This window comes from Mustela nivalis (assembly GCF_964662115.1).
Source record: "Mustela nivalis genome assembly, contig: HAP1_SCAFFOLD_1907, whole genome shotgun sequence".
Lineage (NCBI taxonomy): Eukaryota > Metazoa > Chordata > Mammalia > Carnivora > Mustelidae > Mustela > Mustela nivalis.
Genome location: NW_028134757.1, coordinates 36,553 through 62,929, shown reverse-complemented (window position 1 = coordinate 62,929; position 26,377 = coordinate 36,553). Strand labels below are relative to the sequence as shown.

The following is a 26,377-nucleotide window of genomic DNA, read 5'->3' as shown; positions in this document are numbered from 1 at the left end:
TGGCAAGTGTGTGGACAAATAAACACCCTGATATGGATAAACTCCTGGGAAGGTTAAGGAAACATCACAGGAGGAATCTCAGGAGAATTCATTTGGCAACATCTATCAAAATGTTAATGCCCATAACCTTTGACCTAACAATTCCACTCTTAGGATCTTACCTTACCTGTTTTCCAAGGTATACACTACAACAAGAATGTTCAATGCCACATTTTTTTATTCTTATAAACAAAAAAATCTACATGCTTACCATCAGAGATCCAACGAGTTACGGTTCACCCTTACAATGACATAATGTACAAGCCCAGAAAAGAACGAGGTAATGTGGTCATGTGGAAAGATCTCTAAGATATACTGAAAGTAAAGCAGTAAGTTTCAGAAGAATAACGGGTCACAGGATCCCAAGTGTATGTAGGCCGCAAGCACACACACACACACGCATGCATAGAAATGTTTGGAAAAAATACACAAGAAAATATCATCCTGAATACCAACATAGAAAGGACACTAAGAAACTGTGTATGTCAGGGGGTGGGGGTTGCTCTTTAAAACAGCCTACTCAGACGTGTTCCAATCTGTTACCACAAATGTGTATTTTTTTATATTAAAAACAAGCCAGTTAAGAGTCTAGTCCCTGGCCCTACCGGCTTGTCCCCTCTTTCCCTGTGAGGTGGCAGTCAGAGCTCACACACCTGTCCCTGGGCAGCAAGCCACGCCCAAGGCCACGTTGACTCTGGCTCTTCTGGTGACTGTTATTTAACAGGAGAGAAGGCAGAGGAAGGCATATGCTTTTCATTTTATATATTTCTGTATTGTCTGAACCTTCTAACCGTGTGCCCAGGTTTGTTACCAGAGGTTACAGAAGCCATGTTCAGTTTCTTTCTGATACTTTTCTGTTTTAAAGAAAAGGCAACACATGCTATTTTTAAAACTAGAAAAAAGCTCATTAATTTGAAAAGTCCAATTTTTAAGGTATATATTTCAAAAGCTCGTCGCTAACAATAGACATAGCAAAAATTCCTAAGCCTGGTCTCTTGGTGTCCCCAATTCGCCAATCCATCTTTCCTGCCTCCCCTGCCAGCACGTGGCCACGGTTCTAGCCGCACCAGGCCGTGTGGGCTAAGTTTACACGGGAGCAAAGAGGCTTTCAGTCCAGAATACCAAAACATACTGAAAAGCTACTACGGTTAAAAAAAAAAAAAAAAAAAAAAGCTTTACTAGCTTAGGAGTCAGATCAATGGAAAAAAATTAAAATCCCACTACATGATAAAGGTAGCCATTCAAATTAGTAAATTAAGACAGAAGTCAACAATCTGGCTCAAATGGTTTTTGGTGAGGGGGGGGTACATTTCTACCTTATATCATCTATTAAAATAAATTCCATATGGATTAAAGATTTAAAGGTAAAATTAAAACAAAACCAAATAAAACGACCATTAGAAAAAAGATTAATTTTTTTATTTTGGCTCCCTTAAGTGGGAAAAATCTTCTTTTCACTTCAAAGCACTTTGAAAAGACAGAGTGAACGAAGGGAAAACTTGATAAACTGATTTGACTATATAAACACGTAAATTTTATGAAACTAAGAAACACTACTTTAAAAACCAAAAAACAAACTATGGAAAATATTTACAAAAGATGAATTCTGAATGGCCTATGTCTTAACAGTGATGTCCAAAGCTGTATCCTGCTTTCCCCTAAAACCTGTTCCATCCAAGGCCTACCCTCTCAGCTGGTGGCGCTGCCACTGTCCTCCCATAGGCCAAAAACCTGGAGTCGTCCGTGCCCCTCCCCCAACCCCTGTCCAGGTCCAAGCCAGCATGAGACGCTGCTGGTTCTTTGTCCTCACATACCCAGCGGGGCATCTCTCCAGCTCTGCCTACTACCTCCTCCACCACCAGGTCTGCCCTGGTGACTGCAAGAGCCTCCTGCTGGTCCCTCTAGTTCCACTAACCTTCCAAGGAGCATTCTAGAGCAACGAGAGGGGATCCTTCCACAGCATGCCAGACCACACCGCCCCACTGCTCTGCTCCCTAGTTTACTCTGAGGAAAGGCCCTATCCTTACTGTGGCCCTGGGACCTCCAACCTGCTTGTGCCACTCCTTCTCCCTTGCTGGGCTCCTCAGACAGGATAGGCACACTTCCACTTTGGGTCCTTTGCATCCTCTTCCTTTGGCCTAGAATTCTGGGGGGCATCCCAGAGGACGGCATACCTAATTCCCTAGCCTCTTCCAGTGAAGCTCAAATCATGCTCACCCTGACTGCCTATTTAAAATTGCCCCCTGCCCGCATACACACACATGCCCACCAACTCTGATCCCCTTCACCCAGGTCCTTTTCTTCCCCATAGCCACTGTCAAGTTCTAATTCCCCACGGCCACTATCAAATTCTAACTCACGACTTCATTTATTATTTGCTTATTTATGTGTACTGTTTATTAGCTCTCGCCCCTACTTGAATGTATGCTCCCTGAGGTCAAGGATCCTTGTGTTGCTGCCCAATAGAGCCCACATGCCTAGAACAGGGAAGGCCTGGTGCGTAGTAAACATGCAACAAATCTGTGTTCAATGAATGAAAGAAGCATATAAAAAATGTTCTAAGTCATGTGTAAAGAATATAATGTATATTTAAATCCTGACATACTATTTCTCATTGATCAAATCTGCAAACAAATACAGATGTTAATGCTAATAGCCAGGACTGGCAGGGGTATAAAGATAAGCACTGCCAGGGGACTCAGATGAGAAGAACCTTCCTACTGGACCTGAGTATAGACTTCAACTGAGAAAACCAACTTTTAAAAAATGAAATAGAATAAACAAAATCCTAAAAAAACAATAAATGAAACAGGGGCACCAGGCTGGTTCAGTTGGTGGGGTGTGTGGCTCCTAATCTCGGGGTTGTGGGCTTGAGCCCCAAGTTGGGTGTAGAGATTACTTACATAAATAAAACTTTAAAAATATAAATAAAATTTTAAAATTAAAAATGTCACAGAGGCTCATCCCCTCCCATTACATTTGTAATTTATGACAGTGAAAAGCTGGAAATGACTTAGATGTCCAAACGCAGGAACAGACACTAGGGGAAGTATGACACTGCCTAACGATGGGACTGAAGCCACTAATGGTGAGACTTGTAGAATAATGACGTCAAGAATGCACGATTCAGGGGTGCCTGGGTGGCTCAGTGGGTTAAGCCTCTGCCTTTGGCCCAGGTCATGATCTCAGGGTCCTGGGATCGAGCCCCACGTCGGGTTATCTACTCAGCGGGGAGCCTACTTCATCCTCTCTCTCTGCCTGCCTCTCTGCCTACTTGTGATCTCTCTCTCTCTGTCAAGTAAATAAATAAAATCTTTAAAAAAAATGAATAAAAAAAAAGAATGCACGATTCAGCAGTAAAAAGATTAGAAAACTTTGGGTGAACTAGGGTCCATTTCTATAAAATACATGTATCCAAACACTGAAAAAAAATACAGAATGTTAAGTGTTATTACTAAGTGACACAATAATTACACAAGTAATTCAAATTTCATTTTTACAAAGTTCTCTATTTCTAAAATTTTCATAATACATATTATTTCATAATCATATTTTGAGGTCACTAAAAAAATTTTTTTAAAGTAATCTCTATGCCAAACATGGGGCTCAAACTCACGACAAGATCAAGAGTCACATGTTCTATCAACTGGGCCAGCCAGGCACCCCACTAAAAACAATTTTAATGCACAACCTCACATTTGTGACAAAATTATACACAACTCAATACATGCACATGAGTACCAAACTGGGAAAATCAGAATAAGGTCAACAGAACTGGATCAATGTCAGCATTCTGATTGCACTACAGGACGACACTTATGCAAAATGTCACTACTGGGGGACACTGAGCAGCTGTGCCAAGACTCTCTGCGTTATTTCTTAAAATTTCATGTGAACTTACAATTATTCCATTTTTTAAAGGAAATACACATTTTCTTTAAATTCCATTTAAAGAAAATGTGTATTTCCACAAAGAAATTTTACTATACTTTCTAATTTTTTAGTAAGGGAAACACTAAAATCATTCCCATTAAAGTCAGAAATAAGACAAGGAGGCCCATGACCACATTATTCCACAATGTTGCAGTCTTAGCCAGTAGGCTAAGAAAAAGGAAAAGTCATTATAAATAAGGAAACAAAACAAAAATATCATTATTTGAAGATGATATGACTGCCAACCTAGAATACAGGAGAATCAATCAAAAGAATCTATCAGATTAAAAGAGTTCAGAAGGGTAGCTGGATATCAAATCAATATGTGAAAATCTTTAACTTTCCTCTACACCAGTAGCGTATTTCCCCCATTTTTATGCCACTCCGTATTATTTTTTTTCTGTTGCCAGACAATTTATGCTTTGTTAATGTAAAGAGTAAGGCAGAGGAATAATGATGTGGTCGACAGCGTGTCAGGAAAAATGGATACAATACTGCGAGCAGCACAATAACTGGTGGGGGATATCGTGTGGTCTCCTTTCTGCACTTGGCTTTGTGAGGCACAGGGGGGCAAGTGTCACTGGCCGGGAGTGGCCAGGAATCCCATTATCAACAGAGTTCATGCTCTTAGCACTTCTTTAGCTCCTAACAGACACACAAGCAACTGGGGATCTTTCTTACCATCTTGCCACTGACTGTGGCCTCCAGAGAATCCACCAGCTCTGCTGTGACCCCGATGAGATTGTGGTAGTCCGCCTGGATCTTATTGTACCGCTTCAGGTACGTCATGGACCTCCGTTCAGCTTCTACCAGCTGCTGGTGGAGCTGCTGGGACACATCTGGGAAGACAATATATATTCAAACAAAACAACAGTACAAAAACCCCACAAAAATACAAAATAGTCATATTCTTCTCAAGGGAGTATCGTGTCTACTTTCAGAATATTTTGCTATCACAATTACCTTGACATTATTTGTGGTTAACGCTTTGCTGCTATTTCTCCATGTGTTTAATTACCAAGTGCTCTGTAACCACTGATTTTCAATTTCTTATCTCTGGTAGTTCAACTGACCCATCACTGGTTTCCTCACAATCTATTTCCTTGACTGAACTCCATGCAATTTCTTTTAGTTGTTCTATGAACAAGAAACAAACTCAGTGTTTCTTTCCATAATCAGCTCACAAACTGGATGAACCAGACCTGCGTCTTTTCCCTATTTTTGCCCCGTGAGGTTGTCTAGGGGAGAGTAAGTATCTGCAGGACAGTTCTTCATTTTAAATAAAGGTTAGGCTACTTGACTAATGCTGAGAAAGTGAGAATCCAGAATTAGGTAAGGTTCCAGGTGCTCACTCTGCCAGCTTGATAGAGCACAAACCACCCCACTGGGCCTTAGAGCAGGCAGCTTTGGAAGGTGCTAGGGCTCTCTTCTTGGACTCCCCAGCAGGGGCAGCACTTGATGGCCATACCACCCAGGACACAGCTGGAATAGCAAATCTTCATCAGTGTCAACACTCCTTTGCCCTCTCTTACTTCCCTCTGTCCCAGAAAGCTAAGTTTGCATCAAAGGAAATGACGCTGCCCCCAGACCCAAGTTTAACTACCTCCTGTCCTAATCCAGGGACCATGTAATACTTAAAAGTCATTGTTTTAGAACACATTTCATCCATACAGGGACAGATTTTAAAATCATAAAGGCCTGGGCTCAAGCCCCTTCTCTACCACTTCCTTGCTGGATATCTTGGGCAAGACACTTAACTTCTGTGATACTCATTTCTTTTTTTTTAAGATTTTATTTATTTGATAGACAGCACAAGTAGGCAGAGCAGCAAGCAGAGGGAGAGGGAGAAGCAGGCTCAAGCTGAGCAGGGAGCCCAATGCGGGGCTCGATCCCAGGGCACTGGGATCATGACCTGAACTGAAGGCAGACATTTAACCAACTGAGCCGCCCAGGTGTCCTTCTATTTTTTTTTTTTTTTTTAAGGAGACAGAGAAAGGATACACACACATGTGCACATGCAAGGGGGAAGTGAAGCAGAGGGAGCAAGAGAATCTTAAGCAGCTCCATGCCCAACAAGGGGCTCAATCTCATGACCCTGAGACCATCACCTGAGCTGAAATCAAGATTCGGACACTTAACCAACCCAGCCACGCAGGCATCCCTCATTTTTATATCTTAACCTATGAAATGGTGATGATAGTAATGACCTTGAAGAGTTATTGTGGGATTGTACAGCACAGGGAATACAGTCAATAATATTGTAATAACACTGTATGGTGACAGATGGGGACAACACCTATCCAGGTGAACACCGAGTATTGTACACCTGAAACTAATACAACGCAGTATTAATGTAAGAAACAATGTATTCAATTTTTTAAAAAGCACACATACAAAACCAAATCATTGGGAGGATTAAATGGACAGATACATCCAAGTGCCTAGTTCACCAATGGCCCATGGGAGGTAGTTAATAAGTGGTAGCAATTACTATTATTTCCTCTATGCGAAGGGCCCAAGATCTTCTAAATGTATTTCTATGCAAGAAGAGAACTTGAAAAAACCAGAAGTTACACTGGAGAAAAGCAGGACACAATGTTTGAAATATGTCAGAATCATCCAAAAATAAAGATGATCAAGCTTCACTTCCAGAGATTCTGATTTTGTGGGTATGGGCTGGGAGCTGAGAAATGACAGTGTCAACAAGTCCCCATGTGGCTCAAACACAAACCACACGTTTGAGAATGGCCATCCTAACTTGTCTATTCCTCTTACTGTTCTAAAGAGCCATCAAGATCGTGCACAAACTATATTTCAAACACTTTATTTCATGATTATGTATAGAAGTAAAGTATCTTAACTATTAAAACCCAAAATATCACATAATGAACTAATATTACTATTGTTTAGCATCCTTCAAATCTCAGTATTGAAAGATAACTTTAAAAACTCTTCCAGCATGATTTTACATCCAGTATTCAATCTTTGGAGAACATTTCTGGAAATCATTTATCAAGTTTTTACTTAAATATTATTAGAGAGAAGGAGTCACTATCATCTTCCTATGCTAAATATTTTAAGGAGTTTTAAATGTACAAAATTCTCGATTACATAAACTAGAACTTCCGATGATGAAAATTCTACAGGTTGGTTCATAATTCCATTAGTAATGACAATTAGAGAGCATCCATGCGAACTTTCTCAATGCGTACCAAGTGGCAGATGATGAATGAAGTACCAAAACCCATTAACTGGGGCAAATGACCTCACAAATCATCAATTTTTATATTGATGATAAATTTTATATTGTCACCAAAGTCGTCCTCTTGAAAGGAGACTGTAGAAAGGAACACTCCTACTTGGAAACTTGGAAACTCAAAAACTCACTGTGCCATTAGCTAAATGGCACTTTTAGTGTGGCACTTTTACTGTGGCACTTCTGCCTTGGCATCCCAGAATTGGAATTTATGACAATTCCAAAGAATGGTACATCCGAGGGTAGAGAGACCTAACTGCCAGCAGCCATAGGAAGGAGAGAAGTGGGCAGCTGGGCTGAAATAGTTGTGACCAGTTCAAATACACCAGTCAGCAGAAGAGCCCGCTGAACATGCAGACACCTTAGCCGCCTGCAAACAGGACATGACTGTTAGTGGAAGCTACTGGGGTCACAGCTCTAACTAAGATCTCAACTTTATTTCTGAGCATTAAAAAGAACTTTGACTCTTTTTTCCTTTTCAAAAATTTTATGAGACAAGGACATCTGAGCCAAGATCCCTTGTCACGCAAGAGCTCAAGTTTTAGTGCAGAGGAGTCATTATAAATTCCGTGTTATATTAATGAAACTGTCTTAGTCATGCCAGTGACATTTACTGGGACTCTTCGTATTTCAAAACTGACATAATTTGTACCAAAATCCAAAGAACTACATCTCAAGTTTTAAACAATGAGATGTATATATACAATTAAAAGAATGTGGGTTAAGGTCACAGAAAGGTTCTGGATCATTCCAGCATGCGCTGAAACAGTAACAAAAGTGATAGAGATCTCCCCTGCGGCCAAGCCTCAAGCTTTCTCTTAACATTTCCATTTTAAGTAGATGAGATTTAATTTTAGAGATCCCTTTGTTGCTCAAGACAAAATGATACATTTTAAAATATGGAACTCTTTTTCCAATATCTAAAAATCTATAATCAATCACTCTAACTTTACAATACAATATACTCTCTTCCTAGTATTCAGATATAAATCAGCCCTTTGCTATTCTGCTAATCCATAAGTGCTGGATTAAGAAAGTTATGATGTATAACCATGAATATAAGTCATTTTATTTTTTTTATTTGTTTTTTTAAAGGTTTTATTTATTTATTTGATAGACAGAGATGACAAGTAGGCAGAGAGGCAGGCAGAGAGACAGGCAGAGAGACAGGAGGAAGCAGGCTCTCCACGGAGCAGAGAGCCCGATGCGGGGCTCGATCCCAGGACCCTGGGATCATGACCTGAGCCGAAGGCAGAGGCTTTAACCCACTGAGCCACCCAGGCGCCCCTAAGTCATCATTTTAAAAATACCATTTAGGGCTCTATACTCCAGAAAAATGGTCAGCTGATCATTTTCTGAAGGGATCAAATCAATTAATGGCAAAAATGCTAAAAGATACTATTTCTCTACCTTTTTTTAGATGGCCAGATAAAATAATAACACAATATGCTGTACTTCCAACCTGAATTTTTCTTCTAACTCCATTTTAAAATGTAATTCCTTTTGAGAGAATTTTCCACTCCAAGCACTTTTCTAGCCTCCTTCGACGCTTATGGAAATCAGCTTGTCCATGAACCCTTCCTATCAAGATACACAGAATAACGACTTGCCCAACCATTCAATGTAAAAACAACACCTAAGTCCACAATTAAATTAAACTGGTGGCATGTCTGGGCTTTGTGACCACTGCAGCTATAAGTGTGGGAGGAGGGGACAAAGTGCAGACACAGGCCAACCTGGAGCCCCTGACACCAGTGCCCAAGGGGGCTAACCTTTGGTCTCCATGGCAACACCAAATTGCGGGTCTCATTCAGCCACCGACACATGCTGTGTCTGCTGGTCTCAATTCCACACACATTCTGCTTGGCTTCCTCAGCAAACTCAATTAAAATCAAACCAAAAGAAAGCTCAAACACCCTGGTCTCCTTGCTGAAATCCAAAGGAAAGATCTATAGAAAAACACAGGCTCATGCCCTCGCAGATTTATTTTATCTATGAAATTGGGCCACTTCTCAGTGGTTCCTATCTGGCTAGCCTCTGAAACCGCAGGGTATGCTGGGGCTCAGGAATCCAGGCGGCTTTCCACCACCTTTCCCTCCACCAGCACCTTGGAGCTCAAAGACAGAATCTGAACATGGACCAAACAGATTCAATCAAGAACTAAGGCAATTTTCTGAAACTCAAAGGACGCAGGTAGGGTAGTGGTTTTCAAATGATTGCCACGTCTTTGACACTCCTTTCTGTCCAGAGGTGGAAGGCCATTTTCCTTCCCCTGTATGCAGGCTGGCCTTGGGAATTGCTTCTTCTTCTTTTTTTTTTTTTTAATATTTTATTTTATTTATTTGACAGACAAAGATCACAAGTAGGCAGAGAGGCAGGCAGAGAGAGAGAAGGAAGCAGGCTCCCTACTGAGCTGAGAGCTGGATGCGGGGCTCGATCCTAGGACCCTGGGATCATGACCTGAGCTGAAGGCAGAGGCTTTAACCCACTGAGCCACTCAGGCACCCCAGGAATTGCTTCTAATGAGAATACAGCACAGATGACACTGAGTTCCTTGAAAGGCTGGTTTAGAAAAGATGACATGGCTTCCACTGGCTCTGTCTGGGGACATTTGCCCTTTGAGCTCAGCCACCATGCCACGAGGAAGCCCAGGCCACACAGATGTTCCAGACAAGGGCCTCAGACTTGAGCGCGTGCGTGAGGAAGCCGTGAAGATGGCTCCGCCAGGCTCCGTCTGCATCCACGAGACATGGAGGGAGAAGTGCCTGAGCACACGACTTCCATACCACGCATGATGATGATGATGATGATATAAATGGACATTGTTGTTTTAAAGCCACGAAGCCTGAGGCAGTGCACTAGCTTGTAACAGAAACAGAAACAGTGGTGCGAAGGCGCATTTCCGGGAGTCACAGGGCAGGACCCAAAGGCCCAGCTCAGTGTATGAATTCCCACCGCTCTGGGGGCACCTGAGTAGCTCCGATGGCTAAGTGATGACTCTTGGTTTTGCCTCAGTTCATGACCTTGGGGTCCTGGGACTGAACCCCGCACTGGGCTCTATGCTCAGCACGGGGTCTGCTTGAAGATGGGAAAGGGAAATTTACACCTTTGGTAAATTCTGGTGGCGTAATCTTCAGTCCCTCTCCCTCTGCCCCTGTCCCCACTCACATTCTCTTTCCATCTCTAAAAATGGATAAATAAATTGTTTTAAAAAAAAATTCCCACTGTTGCTAATATGAGAAAACTGGCAAGGGACCCATGCCAGCCAAGACCCGGGAACTGTACTAACCCCTCAGGGAGCAAGCCTGAGGAGCTGAGGAAATCTGCTGGGACTCATCCTCGGGCACAACTACCCTGGGGGCAGAGCAGCCTCAGTGAGCCCCAAGGCTACGGGACTGCTGACCCCTGAAGCATTCCATGTTGACCCCACAAGGCCACATCTGTGGCCCAGCTCCTCTGTGCTCAGGCATGGACCGATGCTCCCCTGTGAAGGGTCAGTGGGTCCTGTCCCTCTGAGCTACGGGGGGCAGGAGGGTGGCAGAACCGCTGGGGACATGCACTGCCACACAAGGCAGAAACAGGCATTCAGACTTCCCGCATCCAAAGCTACTGCCTCCCTCCTTGTGTGTCAAATGTAAAACGTTCCTCTGTCAACTCCCTGGAAAGCAAAGAGCTAAATAATTTACCAATGTTTCCTTTTTTTTTTTTTTTTTTTTTATGAAACTTTAACTCTCTAAAAAAAAAAAAAAAAAACCACGGAGAAACAATGGCAGGAAGTTTTGCAATCCCCTCTAACATTACCCTGCCTTGGGAAGGGCCAATGTGCTATTTCACGTGGTAAAACTCCACCTGCTGGGCACTGACACCAGAACTTAGACAGGCATGAAACACTTCACGCACCCTTTCCAGCATTTCAGCAGTCTCCTAATATAGCATCAAAGCCAAAGCTCAGGCAAAGAGCCACAATGTGGTCACTATTTGTTTTGTTGTTGTTGTTGTTGTTTTTACAAACCCTTGTGTCAAGGGCTGACCAGCTACTGACTTCATATTTTTCTCACCTTACTGAAAAATGAACAGTTCTGGTATTTAAAAAAAAAAAAAAAAGCTAATAATGGAAAACCATAATTTTATGCTAAAAACTAGTAAGACCCCACATACTAGTTCAAGGTAAGAGTGAAGATACTAAAATGATTCCTTCCTGCCCCCCACCCCGGGCTGCACAGTATCTTCTGGCTGTGCTGCTGCAGTTCTGTCCCTTGGGGCAGGGCCTGGATTCCCTTCATCTCTTCGCATCTGGGTTACCTGATCCACCAGTCCTCCTGTAGAGGGGGCCTCAAGGAACCTCAGATAAACTTGATTGCAAAGCACTTCATAAATATTTAGACTTTTCATAATTAAAAAAATAATTTAGACTTTTAAAGCCTTTGTTCACCAAGTTCACACATTTTCTCCATCTCTGTTCCTATCTCACTACTCAAAACGAGTCAAAACTTTTGAGTTGGCAAAACTGTTCTTTAAAAATGTTAATCTAGGGGTGCTTGGGTGGCTCAGTCTAGTAAACGACCGAGTGTTGGTTTTAGCCCAGGCTGTGATCTGTGTCATAAGATGGAGCCCCACACTGGGCTCTGTGCTTAGCTTGGAATTTGCTTGGGGCTCTCTCTTCCTCTCCTTCTGCCCCTTCCCCCTGCTCGCTTGCTTGCGCATGCGCACTCGCTCTCTCTTCCCAAAATAAGTAAATAAATCTTTTAAAAAATAAAAATTAAGCAATAAAAAATGTTAATCTAGATGATTTACCTTTGTTACTTTGTCCATTCTCCTTCTGGGATGAGAAAAAAGTTGAGGAAAACAGGCATTGAGGATAAAGTCCTCAGGGTCTCTCACACTGTGTGGCCAGTCTAAGAAAGAGCCTTACCAAAGGTATAAGGGAGAATTCTCATGACAGTGAAGGCCGATTCCTAATGTAGCTGTAAGGAGCTGAGACAGTAACAGACTTCTCAGTACTTGGATCCCTCACTCTCAAGTGACTCCTCTCCTCTCCAGCTCAATTCCTGCTGTGTACGTGCAAGTTTTGTGCTGTTTCAACAGCACCCTAAGAAGCCTCCCTGCCCCCTTCCAAAGACCGCCCCACTGCTACCAAACATTCTACTAAAAATGCAAACTGAACTTATACCCTTCAACTCTGTCACTTCCATTTTAGAGCTCTACCCTAAGAAAACTGAGATCGGGATGACAACAGCAAAACACTGTAGCTGAGATCACACTCTGGAGCCAGACTGCCTGAGTTTCAATCTCAGCTCCCACACATTGGGCCACATGACTGAAGGCAAAATACTTAAATTGTTTGGTTTGGGCTTTCTTAATTTTTTTTTAGTAACAGCTTTACTCAGATATAATTCACATAGAACTCACTCATTTCAAGTATGTATTTCATTGGTTTTCAGTATATTCACAGAGTGGTGCAACCATCACTACAATCAATTCTAGAACATTCTTATCAACCCCCCCAAAAAAACTCTGTACTCATTAGGAGTCATCCCCATTTCCCCTACCCTCCCTGGCCTTGGGCAATCGCTCTCTACTGTCTCTGGTGATTTGCCTCTTCTAGACATTTCATATACACGGAATCATATAATATGCAGCCTCTCATGCCTGGCTTCCTTCCCTCAGCACGATGTTTTCAAAGTTCATCCGCATTGTAGCATCTGTCTGTCAGGACCTCATTCCTTTACACATCTGAGTGATATTCCATTATTCGGGTATGCTGCATCTTAGCTATCAATTCACCCCTTGAGAGACATTTGGGTTGTTTTCGCTTTCTGGCTCTTTTGAATAATGCTGCTGTGAACATTCGTGTACATGTTGTCATATGGACATAGGTTTTCAGTTCCCTTGGGTATAAAGCCACGAGAGGAAATGCTGGGTCATATGGTAACTCTATATTTCAACTTCTGAGGAAACAGTCTATCTTTGAAGAGTATTTAATGATATGGAGAAATGTTCTCTTCATTTGATAAAAGTATTTAAAAACACACACATGTACAGATATCTGTTTATGTAAACATTACATATTTTGGGTGTATGTACATATACAAATGCATTTCTGTGCTTTCTAAATTTTCTATGAGGAATATGATCAATTTTATAATCAGGAGTAAAAAGGAGTGATTTTTTTTCACATGTAAATATGAGCATGATATTCTTCTACTAAAAGGCTTCAAAGGCTTCTCTTGACTTACGAGACCTCACACAAAGCTTTGGGCCTGGGGCCCTCCCTAGTCTCTAATTTTCTATTATTCAGGTCCAGCAATACTGAATTCCCAAATATACCATCTCAGTCCTTTCACATGAGCTATTTCCTCTACCTGGAATTCTCTTCATGGGCCTTGACACACTCTCCCATAAGCGCCTCATTCACCTTGAAAATATGAAAGCCAACACTAACAGTTAAATCCCCATCTCAGTGGTGCCTAAGCCAGTGTGCCCCTCCCGCACCACAGGGGGTCTCCATGGGCTTGGAAAGGATACGTATAATGTTAAAAGCTTCGGCGTGTTACTGGCCTTAAAAATTAAAGCCAGAAACTTTTCCAACTTCAACTTTAATTCTGGAGTCCAAGAGTCCTGAAATAAAAAAAGAAAAATGATAAAAGCCGTAGATCATTAAGTGCCAAGAGCAATAGCAAATTGTGGTCTTTGGTTTAAATAACCCCATCCAACAGTTACTGAAATCAAAAGCTCAATGCCTTGCCGATGGTGCGATGCTGTGAAAACTAGGTTTTTGGACATCTGACCAATTCATTTATAAAAGATTCAAATACCCACAGCAGGAGGAAAGAATGGAGTTCTTTCATAAACAAGGAAAAAAGAGCCCTGTATGTGATTTGAATATTTCATGTGATTTAAGCCCAAGCATGACAAACAAGCTTATTAGGTGGAAGGCCAAACAGAATTCAGAATCGTGGAAGCACACACGGTGCTGGCAGGCACACACGGTTATCATTCAGTTCCTGAGAGTTTCCCAAACAGAAAGACTCATTTCCATAAACCACATCTATTTCTTCTTCTTCTTTTTTTTAAGATTTTATTTATTGGACATAGAGAGAGACAGCAAGAGAGGAAACACAAGCAGGGGGAGTGGGAGGAGAAGCAGGCTTCCCGCTGAGCAGGGAGCCCAATGTGGGGCTCCTTCCCAGGACCCTGGGATCATGACCTGAGCTGAAGGCAGATGCCTAACGAATGAGGCACCTAGACGCCCCACCATAAACTTCATCTAGGTAAGAAGAAGAAAAAAAAAAAGACAGAAGCTGTTATTTGCCTCAAATAACCCATCATGTCAGTATTTATGATATACTTTCAGTTTGATTTGTCTTTTAATAATAAATTACTTATCTCAAATAATGTTCATTGAGAAGGAAAAAATAATGACTTAACTAGTAAAAGAAAAAGTGTTACAAGCAATTATCTTTCTTAGGACAATTTTCTTTACAGTCTTTATATAAAAAATATCTACACCCAAACCAAGAAGTTCCACATAAAAGAAGGAAGATCTCTAAAAATTCCTTGATACTTACCTCTTAGGCCCTGACCCCTCCCCCAGACCCCAGTCCTCCCCAGCTCTGTGCCCTTATCCATGCCCTCACATCACCTATTCTACCCAGGGCATCATCTGGCTTTTTGAAAAAATACTCTCTTTTTTTTTTTTAAGATTTTATTTGTTTGACAGACAGAGACCACAAGTAGGCAGAGAGGCAGGCAGATAGAGGGGGAAGCAGTCTCCCTGCTGAGCAGAGAGCCTGATATGGGGCTCAATGCCAGGACCCTGAGATCATGACCTGAGCCGAAGGCAGAGGCTTTAACCCTCTGAACTACCCAGGCGCCCCAATATTCTCATATTTTAACCCACTGAGCCACCCAGGTGCCCCCCAATATTCTCATATTTTAAAAAGATTGTGTAATTCCCTGATGTGGCATGATAGCTTTAGTTACAATGTGTGTGTGTTATGGGTTGAATTGTGTCCCCTAAAAAGATATGCTGAAGTCCTAGCCCCCTCTGAACATGATGTCATTGGAACAGGGTTGTTGTAGATGTAATTACTTAAGATGAGGTCATGCTGGAATAGGGTGGGCCCTTAGTGCAACAAGACTGGTGTCCTTCTGAGAAGGAAAATTTAGACACAGACACAGAGAGAAGGTGGGCCCATAAAGACGGGACTAGAGTTAAGCTGCTACAAGCCAAGGGACATTTGAGGCTACCAGAAGCCATGAGAGGCAAGGAAGGATCCTCCCCTAGAGGCTTCACAGGGAGCACAGCTCTGCCAAAACCTTGATTTCAGACCTCCAGCCTCATGAACTGGGAGACAGTAAGATTCTGTTGTTTAAGGCACCTGGTCTGTGGCCTTTGGTTCCAGCAGCTCTGGGAGACTAGTACAGCACGCTACCGCTCAAGACTTCTGCACTCAACCACGTAAAAAAGAACTGCAGGGAAGGACTACTATGTTGACTAACAGAAATGAAGATGTCTTAAAAAACAAACAAACAAAACAAAATATTTGGGACATGTAGACTTTCAGTTAAATGGCTCTGTTGCTGATTACTACGTTGTATAACCAACAAGCATATATTTTCAATTTAACTGTTTACCTCATGACGCTCTGCTAATGACAAGGAGAAGACTGGGATAATATCTCTCTGGGCAGTGAATCCCAACCCCCTTTTTTTTTCTTGACTGCTCTTATTTTTCTGTGCTTTCAGCCTTGAGAACAAGAACATTTCCCAAGTCTGGTAGGCACCTGACTGGCCAGCTCCCATGGCGCGGGGAAAGCACTGGGCTGGTTTTCCTGCCTGCACTAAGTCATTTCTGCTCTTCACATCATAGTCTTTCCACTTGTAGAATGTAGAATTTACACTAGATGAGTGATTGTCTGACTTGTTTTCCAACAGCAAAATGCTTCTGATCATTCAAAATCTTGCCCAGAACCCTAATATATGAAATAAATAAAAGCATGGTATTCTTGTGGAAAGAAGGCGACAGCTCCATGCTTGCCTCTCTTGGCCTACCCACTGCCCCTCTCTCCCTCACAGAGCCTACAAGAATTCCTTCCATTTCTTTCCATTTTCTAATTAAGCTTGACTTGGTTCCTGGCACCTAAGTGCCCAAAAGTTTTTCTGGAAGTGATCAATACCTAAATATGTCTTCAAAGAGATGCTCACTGACAAATAATTTGTTGAAAAGAGCTCATTTCAATCTCTACAAAGGAATTTCCTTTCGTGACCTCTCAGCAGAAAAGATAACCTAAAAAAGCAAGGAAAGCAACTAAAAAAGCTGGATAAGTTAACCATACTTTAAAATCCATCCTCAAGTGGCAAGAAAGTAAAAGCAGAGGCTAAAAATGACAGTTTTCACTCTAAGGATAACTCAGAGTCTAGAAGACTTTACACCTCAGTTCTAAGAGCAGTCATGGTACAGAAGACAGTAGACACTAGGATCCACTCATAGTAAGCAATCTAATAGGAGACCCTGGCATAAAACTGGGATCCCAGGGCATCTGGTTGGCTTGGTTGGTTAAGTGTCTGCCCTCGGCTAAGGTCATGATCCCAAAGTCCTGGGATCAAGTCTTATATCGCGCTCCCTGCTTAGCAGGGAGTCTGCTTCTCCCTCTGCCCTCCCCCATTTCATGCACTCACTCTCTATACCATCAGGAAAAAGTCTATACCATCAGGAAAAAGTCAAGGACAAGCCAATTTACTTCCTAGAAGGCTATAGCAAGGAAATCTACCTGTCTTGACCTTGACATTAGGTAGAAGAGGGGAAAAAAACCTCATTTGAAACTTCATAACCACACACACACACACAAAATTGCAGCCTAAACTGAAATTATCTATGTGGTTCCCAAAGCCTTGAGCAAAGAAATTCAATTTAAAATGATCCTGAGTTGGTGATGCCTTAGATGACTGAGAGATGCAAATGCAGATCTTCTCTGAAAGAACCAAACTCCACTCAGGCCTCAAAAAATTCCCACAAGTCCCAAATAAAATAAACTCATTGTCAAAACTCAAAATAACTTTTTTTTTCCCTCAAAAAAGAGATATAAGGCACAGTGGATGAGAACCAGCAGATATTAAACTCAGCAGGAACAAATCTACAAAGGCTGCTGATGTATAATATGGTGAAAAAATAAAAAGAAAGGCTTGAAAATATGAGCAAAAAATAAGAGACTATAAAAAATGACCCAGGGCACCTGGGTGGCTCAGTGGGTTAAAGCCTCTGCCTTCAGCTTGGGTCATGATCCCAGGGTTCTGGGATTGAGCCCCACATCAGGCTCTCTGCTCGAGGGGGAACCTGCTTCCCCCTCTCTGCCTGCCTCTCTGCCTATTTGTGATCTCTCCCTCTGTCAAATAAAGAAATAAAATCTTTAAAAAAAAAATGACCCAATAAACATGAATTAAAAAACAAAAAGAACTTCCATTAGTAAAAGTTAGTAACCGAAATTACAAATTCAAAGAAGAGATTAAAGAACAAATTAGACTGTCTGAAGACAGGTGTGAATAAGTCACCCAGAACACAGTCCACCCAGAACACAGAGATCGCAAGATGGAAAATACAAGATTTTAAAAGACATGGAGGGGGGCGCCTGGGTGGCTCAGTGAGTTAAGCCGCTGCCTTCGGCTCAGGTCATGATCTCAGGGTCCTGGGATCGAGCCCCGCATTGGGCTCTCCGCTCAGCAGGGAGCCTGCTTCCTCCTCTCTCTCTGCCTGCCTCTCTGCCTGTTTGTCATCTCTCTGTTTCAAATAAATAAATAAAATCTTTAAAAAAAAAAAAGACATGGAGGGCACAAACTGGGAACATCCTTGACTCTGCTAACCTGTGCATTTCACAATGGTTGAGATGGTAAATTTTATTTTTGTGTATTTCACCACAAATTTTTTAAATGAAAAAAGAAAAAAGGACAGAAGAAGCAAGTCTAATGCAGATTTAATCAGATATGTAGATTAAATATAGATTTAATCAGACATCCAATAAAAATAATAAAGAGAAGAGACAATATATGAAGAGGAAACAGAATTTTCCAGAGCTGTTGAAAGAAACAAAACGTCACATCCAGAAAGCTCAGCAAATCCCATGTGAAAATAGAAATCTACCCCTAGACATGCCACAGTAAAATTACACAACCTCAAAGGTCAGAGAAACAAGACAGATTACCTACGTGGGAAGAGCAATTGGAATGATGGCCAACCTCCAACAGCAACAACGGAAGCAAGGTGATAACATCACCTTCAACGTCATAAAAGAAAATAGCTGTCTGGGGCGCCTGGGTGGCTCAGTGGGTTGGGCATCCAACTCTTGGTTTCAGCTGAGGTTATGATCTCAGGGTTGTGAGATCCAGCCCACACTGGGCTCTGAGCTCAGCATGGAGTTTGCTTGAGATGCTCTCCCACTCCCTCTTCCCTCTGCCCCTCCCCACCCCATGCCTGCTCTCTCGAGCTCTCTCTCAAAATCAATAAATAAATCTTTTAAAAGCAGAAAGAAAGGGCGCCTGAGTGGCTCAGTGGGTTAAGCCTCTGCCTTCGGCTCAAGTCATGATTTCAGGGTCCTGGGATCGAGTCCCACATCGGGCTCTCTGCTCAGCAGGGGGCCTGCTTCTCTCTCTCTCTCTCTCTCTCTCTCTGCCTGCTTGTGATCTCTGTCAAATAAATAAATAAAATCTTTTTTAAAAAAAATTAAGGAAGAAAGAAAGAAAGAAAATAGCTGTAAACTTACATTCTGGACCCTGTCTGAGAAAGCAACAGAGACATTTCAGACAAGCGAGAATGGGAAGAAGGATCTCCAGCTAAAGGAGACTAAAGGGACGTACGTAAGGCAGAGAAGATGATTACACATGGAAGGTCCTTAATGTGAGATGGAACAGCAAGCACAACTATGGATAAATAGAAGGGTAAATCCATACACACTCAGATCGCATAAAGTAGTAAGATTCTGTAGTGTGTGGGGTTAAAGTATGAGTGTTAACACTTGACAATAACAACATGTGAGCTGGGAAGGGGATGAAGGAGGCAAATGCATTCTAAGGTCCTTGTAACGCTCAGGAAGAGGAGGAAGATATGAGCTTTAGATTTTATTATGTTTACATACTCAAGCACCTGTGATGGCTACTGAAAGAACGTATGTAAAGAGTAGCAAAAGGGAAAAAAAAGGGGGATAAAATAATCCCCATGAGGGTGAACTCTGCAGGCCAGCCCTGTGGCTGTGCCATCATCTTCATAAACAGAAGTCTTCACGGTGAGAAAGCCCAATATTTCTTTTCAAGTTTTACCCCCTTCCTTAAACACTCTATATTTTCAGACTTCTCAGAGAGGAAAGGGGCAAAACTAAATTTGAATGGACAAAGAAAACCAAGCACAGACTTCAACATCGGCTACTCCAAGCCAACCCTGCTTTGATGAAGTCAGTTAGCTCCCTGGCCTTCAGTTTTGGGGCTGCTTTTCAGGAAAGCTGACAGGTGTCTGACTAAAGGATAACAGAACAGGAGACGGAGATATGCCGGGTCTGGAAAGAAAGGAGTTTCATCCATTGTCCCGTGTCCCATGAGCACTCTCCAGAGAGATACTCAGAGACGGTGTGAGATCTTGCTTTAGAAAAAGCAACTGCGTCAGTCCTTCACGTCAGTCTTCCACGTTCTCATAAGCCTCTCAGGGGACACCTTAATTTTGCTAAGTCAATAAGAATTACTATAGTGGATAAACACTGATAATAAATAGTACGCTGAAATGTCAACTGTGCTGAAATAAAACAATGAAAAGAGCTTAGGCAAGTAGTCTGAAGGAAGTAATAGTACACAACCAGGTCCTCAGACATGTGCCAAGTAAATGAGACTCCTAATACAAATTAAAACATATATAGCCAGCAATTACATAAAATAACCTAGTTCTTTTCAGGCCACCAATCTGCACTGTAATTAAATAAAACTTATCTTTCGATACTGAAAAAGTATGCAAGGAATGTACACTTAAAGATAGTTCTTTCTGTTAGTCTGGGTTAACAAGTCTTAATCCAACCAAAAAAAAAAAAAAAAAATCACATTTTATGGCACAAGAAAAGTTCGCCCAAGAAAATTATCTGAAAACAGAAGCGAATTTTCAGTTTTTTACAGCATCATTCAGAAACCACAAGCATTGACGAGATGAAACTGCAACGCCACCCCAGATCAGGTTGGTCACTCACCTGGAAGAGCTCTTTAAACGAGGGGTGTACCATGGGGTTAGGAACAAAAGGCAGAGCATAGAATGGGAGAAACTCCGTGGTCTGGCTCAATGCTGCCCCTTTGGTCTCCAGGTAGGTTTTGAAATAAGAAATCCTCTCATCCAGGTCCTCTTTGTCCTGCAAAGAAGGAAAGATGCTTGCTTGGGGTCTCATGCTGGACGCCCAGTCCTCCCGTCCATCCCATCCTCTCTCCGTGGCTCCTCCAGTTCCAGCCACGATGCTGGCTTCCTTCCCACCCGGCCTAGCAAGCACGCTGTCTCTGGTCATTCTAACACCACCCCGAATGTGCCCCTTGACCAAAATTTGTCATGACTCTCAGAGAACTGGATATACAGTTCCACTTGCTGCCCTTTTACTTTGTAATTATCACGTTCTCAGATCTTTAAAATTCTTCATAACCATCATTTCTACCAGCAGGACAACATATCATCTCATGGGTCTATCACAATTTACTTAACCAATTCCCTTATTATTAGACATGGGCATGGTTTCCACTTGTCACAGATCATAAACATGTGGCTGTGTCTCCAGGATTCCCTCAGGAGAGGTGTCTACAGGTGAACAGGTGGACCTTTATGGTTTTTGAAACAGATGCTTCCATGGCATTCTTCCTTTCCTTTACAAAGCAAACTAAGGACTGCTCTTGCGGGCTTCACTGGTTCCATGTGTGATCCAAAACAACTTTGATTTCCTCCAGCGCCTCAGTGAGGTTGGAGGACTTGAGCTACTCAGCCTGGAATCGAGTACTCTCCCTCTCTGACCACCTGGCCACACCAGTTATGTGCACCTTGTGGATGTGTATTCTTCTATTTGACACATCTTACTCCGTCTACACCGGGAAGCCCTCTTCTGGCCACTGGGCTTAAAAAAAATATGATGTTTAATGGATTTTTTTTAATCTTATGTCAAAATTAAAAAGTTAGAAAACAGAAATAAAGAAAGTGAAAATATCCCATAATGTCACCCCCCATGTGCCTTGTCCTCAGAAACAGGAATGGTTACCACAACTTACTGTAAAGCAGTTCCCTCCGCTACTGACCCCTCCTCTGGCCCCCCTGACATTTTAATAAGTGAACACAGGGGCTTGGGGGTGGTAGCTAACGCAAGGAGAAGCCACTAAAGAAAGGCACGTGGTTGGGACATCTGGGTGGCTCAGTGGTTTAAGCCTCTGCCTTTGGCTCAGGTCATGATCTCAGGGTCCTAGGACAGAACCCTGCACCCGCCTCTTTACTCAACAGGGAGCCTGCTCCCCGCCCCCACCTCTGCCTGCCTCTCTGCCTACTTGTGATCTCTGTCTGTCAAATAAATAAATAAAATCTTAAAAAAAGAAAAGAAAAAAGAAAGGCATGTGGTCAAATGTCAACATGGCACTGCTCCCTTCTGTCATTTGCTATATGCTGGGAGGCTTGACAGCCACAGTGGCAGCCACTCTCAGCCACGCCCTCTGCACTCCTGCAGAAGGACTGACTACTCACACAGACCTTCACAAACAGGCATCTTTCCAAGACTTAAGCTTAAATTCTTCTGATAGACAGTCTAATATGTGGTCTCATTAGGCGTCCTCTTAGACATATGTGTATTTATGTTAAGTTGCCAAATAGGGAAACTTTTGCTAGGTTTTCAAAAAATTTGAGACATTGAGGAAAACCATGTACAGAAATTATTTAATCTCTGTATAAACTACAAAATAAACTGCTGGGAATGAGATAGAAAATTTCCTTGGAAATATACGAGAAAATGGCCGCAAAACTAAATTAATGCTCATTTACAAAACAAACAGCTAATGTTCCCCTTGAACATACCACTCAGACCCACCAAATCACAAAGGGAACCTACAGGTCTCCCTACGGAGTGTTTCAGAAGGTAGATGGCAAAATGGATGTGAAGATAGAATTCCAACTTCTGGGCAAGGGAGTCATGATCTCGAATGGAACTGGGAACGTGCTCCTCCCACAAATCGAAGAACACCTTCTGGTCTCCATTGTCAAATGCAGCAACGAGGTCCTTCTGTTGGAGAAGACATAAGACTGAACCCGTCGTAAGGGATGCCCCAAATTCTCACAAGTTACCTAATACCCTAGAGACCACATATGCTCCATGGTTCTAGGGTAATGAAAACTCAGTCTCCTCCCCGAGATAAGGGACAGGAAAAGAGAGAGCTAGAAGGCTTCAAGCATCTTAGGCTGAGATTCACACAAACCGACCCTGGCTGCAGTATCAAGTCTTGGCTTTACAAGGAACAGATGAAACATTTAACTCTCTGAAGTAAAGGAGCCAGGCACAGGCCCAGGACTTGAGGCCAGAAAACTCACGGGCACATAAATACACGTGGACTTGCTGACCCACAGCATGTGATCGCTAAAACCAGGCCAGACCCAAAGCCCAGCCAAGCCTCAGCAGAACTCAACCTGCACACGGGAGCTAACTGACAGCCCAGCTGAGTTCTGGAGTAGCTCCCCCCACATACTGCCCCAGTCAACCCCATGCCTGGGCTTGGCGGGGGGCCGGGAGGGGGATGCTGCCATTTGCTCCCTGTTGCTAATGCATATCTCATTAGGATGGTACTTGGGAAGTGACGACAGATCCCAACGCACCACAGAGTGACTCTATGACCACCAACTACAGAAACAGGGACACACAGGCTGGAGGTGGAGGAAGGATCACAGGCTTGGTGACCTTCCAGACTCAGGGCTTGTGAGTCTGACCATGGAGGGCAGACAGTTTCCCAACCTATCATGCAAAAGCTGAAATAGAGAATTCTGAGGAAAGGATGTGACGATTATCATGGAACTGGCCCCACAAGAATGAGGACTGACCCAGTGCAAACACCTGCTGCATAATTTTGCAGATTCAAGAATAAGGCAGAATGGACAGAACTTCCCCAAACCACATGATTCATATTGCTTTCCTTATTATATCAAATGCCCAAGATACTCAGACCTACATTTTGTGCTCATTCGCAAAAGCTTTCCTTGGATTAGATTTTCTGTAGAACCTTCAGTTCCCCCCACCCAACACCATTATTCATCACTGTTAATTGATCATTTTTTTTATATATTTTTAAAATGGCTTTATGGTTTTCCTCTTTTTTTTTTAGGTTGTTCAGAAATAAGCTTGTTAATATTATAAAATGGGAATGTACTGCACAGTGTTGAACTGTCCAGTTATACTTAAAGACATTCATTAATAAAGAATCTTCGAGGGCCGTCTGGGTGGCTCAGATGATTAAGTGTCTGCCTTCAGTTCACGCCATGATCTTGGGGACCTGGGATTGAGCCTGGCATCAGATTCCCAGCTCAGTGGGGAGTCTGCTTCTCCTTCTGCCTCTGCCCTGGCTCGTGCTCTCTCTCTCTCTCTCTCTCTCTCTCACCCACTTATTCCCTCTCAAATAAATTTAAAAAAAAAAAAAAGGATCTTGCCACCTGGGTGGCAATCAACTCTTGGTTTCAACTGAGGTCGTGATCTTAGAATCTTGAGATGAGCCCCACACCAGGTTCCACGCTCAGTGTGGAGTCTGCTTGGAGTGTCTCCCTCTCCCTCTGCACCCCAAGCTGCACTCTCTCTCAAATAAATAAATAAATCTTTAAAAAACAGAATCTTCTACTGTGCTTATCACAGAAATGTTCTCTATGTCGTGTGGTCAAGAACAGCTGACGATCACCTTACTCTGGAAGGTCTTGGCTCCTTGGCCTTGGAAACAGAGAAGGACAGCCCATCAACAACCACGGGAGGGGAGATGCCCAAAGTACAAACAGTCAAGAACTGGGAGTAAGCCCATTACGAACTGGTACAAAGGTGCAGGGGATCTTTCCAAGGGCCAGTGCTGCTGGAGCCTGATCCCACTCCAGGCTCCCCACTGCTGAGCTCTCAGCCAACCCTGTCGTCCCTGCAAGCCACTGCAGGGGAGGCGTGTTCCCAGGAGAGGGCTGGTGACCAAGAACTCTTTGTGTGAAAGAGTTGCATACAGACTTGTGAGTATTTTAAGGCTTCGAGTCAAGGTATTTTCTTACGTGGCTTGGCAGAGTCCACATGTTCAAATGGGCCACATACAGTTTATTCTAAATTCTTCCTTTGTAGATCTGGGACCACAAGCCTTTCCTGTATCGTTATAATCACATCTAAAATCCACCCTAACGTATGATTCATATCCTGCACTTGGAAATAGTCCCTGGATTTAATACCAACATACAAAGCAATCCAGTGTTATAAATATTAATGTCACAAATATTAATATAAAGTCACAATATATAAAAATATATATTTTAATATATAAAATAAATATATATTTGTATATAATAATATATAAAATAAATATATATAAATATATTATGTTATATAATATATGATATATTATATATTAAAAATATTATATATAATTTTAATATATAAAAATATATATAAATATAAAGTCACAAATATTAATGATCTTCTCTACTATAAACCAAGATCCCAGCCAGAATCACCAAGCTCAGAATACGTACACACCATCCACAATAACTTATAAACACGAACATACACACATAGACCCACTTCTTACAGAAGTGTGCTTCAGGAAATTCTCAGTTTGTTGAGTGCCACTGACACTTAAGATATTTTGCTAAGATGCTGTTCCAGGTATTTTGTTTGAAATTGCTATCACAGTGGGCACAGCTACTTTTTGGATGAACCAAAAAAATACGCTTGTGGCAATCAGAAAGTTTTGAGGTCTTTCAAGTTATAGAAAAAATGGACTGGGGCACCTGGGTGGCTCAGTGGGTTAAGCTTCTGCCTTCAGCTCTGGTCATGATCTCAGGATCCTGGGATGGAGCCCTGCATCAGGCTCTCTGCTCAGCAGTGAGCCTGCATCCCTTCCTCTCTCTCTGCCTGCCTTTCTGTCTACTTGTGATCTCTGTCTGTCAAATAAATAAATAAAATCTTTAAAGAAAAAAATGGACCTGAATACATCTGAAATATGTGAACCCAAATCACAAGATATCCCTTTACATCCATTAGGATGACTACTGTCAAAACAAAACAAAAAAGTGTGGGCAAGGCTATGGAGAACTTACACCCCTCTGCACACTGTTGATGGGAATATAAAATTCAATAACAACAAAAAAGAATATAAAGGTTCCTAAAAAATTAAAAATAGAACTACCATATGATCCAGTAATCCCCTTCTGGGTATAGATCCAAAATAACTGAAAGCAGCATCTCGGAGATATTTGTACTCCTGTGTTCACAGCAGCACAATATTCACAATAGCCAAGAGGTGAGAAAAACTCAAGTGTCCATTGATGGACAAACAGATAAACAAAATGTAATAGACATATAATGGAATATCCTTCAGCTTTAAAAAAGAAGGAAACTTTGTCACATGCAACAACATGGACAAACCTTACTCCCTGTCCCCTCCAGCCTCCCTGAATTAGAATGCAAACGCCTGGAGGGGGTGAGCTTTGGTTTGGTTTATTGAGTCCCCAGTGCCTAAAATGCATAACCTAAAACTCCTCAGGACAGGGAACATGTTTGTTTCAGTTCCTAGGCAACTGCACAGCATCCTCTTTTTCCTCTTCCTAAGAAATGTACACTAAGAGGACACCTGCTGGAATGAGCACTGAGTGTTATATGCAACTGACGAATCACTAAACTATACCTAATAATACATTATGTCAAGTAAATTGAATTTAAATTAAAAACTTAAATAAATAAATAAAATGAACAAAAATGTACTTATGTGGAAGATATTACATCACAACCCATTTCCTAGGGAAGGGAGATATTATTACTGGAGTGCCTGGGTAGCTCAGTCAGTTGTGCACTGACTCTTGATTTTGGTTCGGGTCATGGTTTCAGGGTCTTGAGACAGTGCCCCATAGTGGCAGGCTCTGTGGTCAGTGGGGAGTCTGCTTCT

General features: G+C 42.2%; 1 protein-coding gene across 1 annotated transcript in view; it reads right to left on the bottom strand.

Moving 5' to 3' along the window:
• LOC309858140 (lisH domain-containing protein ARMC9) overlaps nt 1–26,377 on the bottom strand; it is a 67,292-nt gene that overhangs the window by 27,271 nt on the left and 13,644 nt on the right. Inside the window, exons 4-8 of the mRNA XM_082750829.1 lie at nt 22,321–22,491; nt 20,446–20,601; nt 13,754–13,846; nt 12,023–12,047; nt 4,654–4,811 (exon numbers count right to left, since the gene is read on the bottom strand). Coding sequence (XP_082606955.1) covers nt 4,654–4,811; nt 12,023–12,047; nt 13,754–13,846; nt 20,446–20,601; nt 22,321–22,491 — 603 coding nt within the window. The remainder of the gene's footprint in view (nt 1–4,653; nt 4,812–12,022; nt 12,048–13,753; nt 13,847–20,445; nt 20,602–22,320; nt 22,492–26,377) is intronic.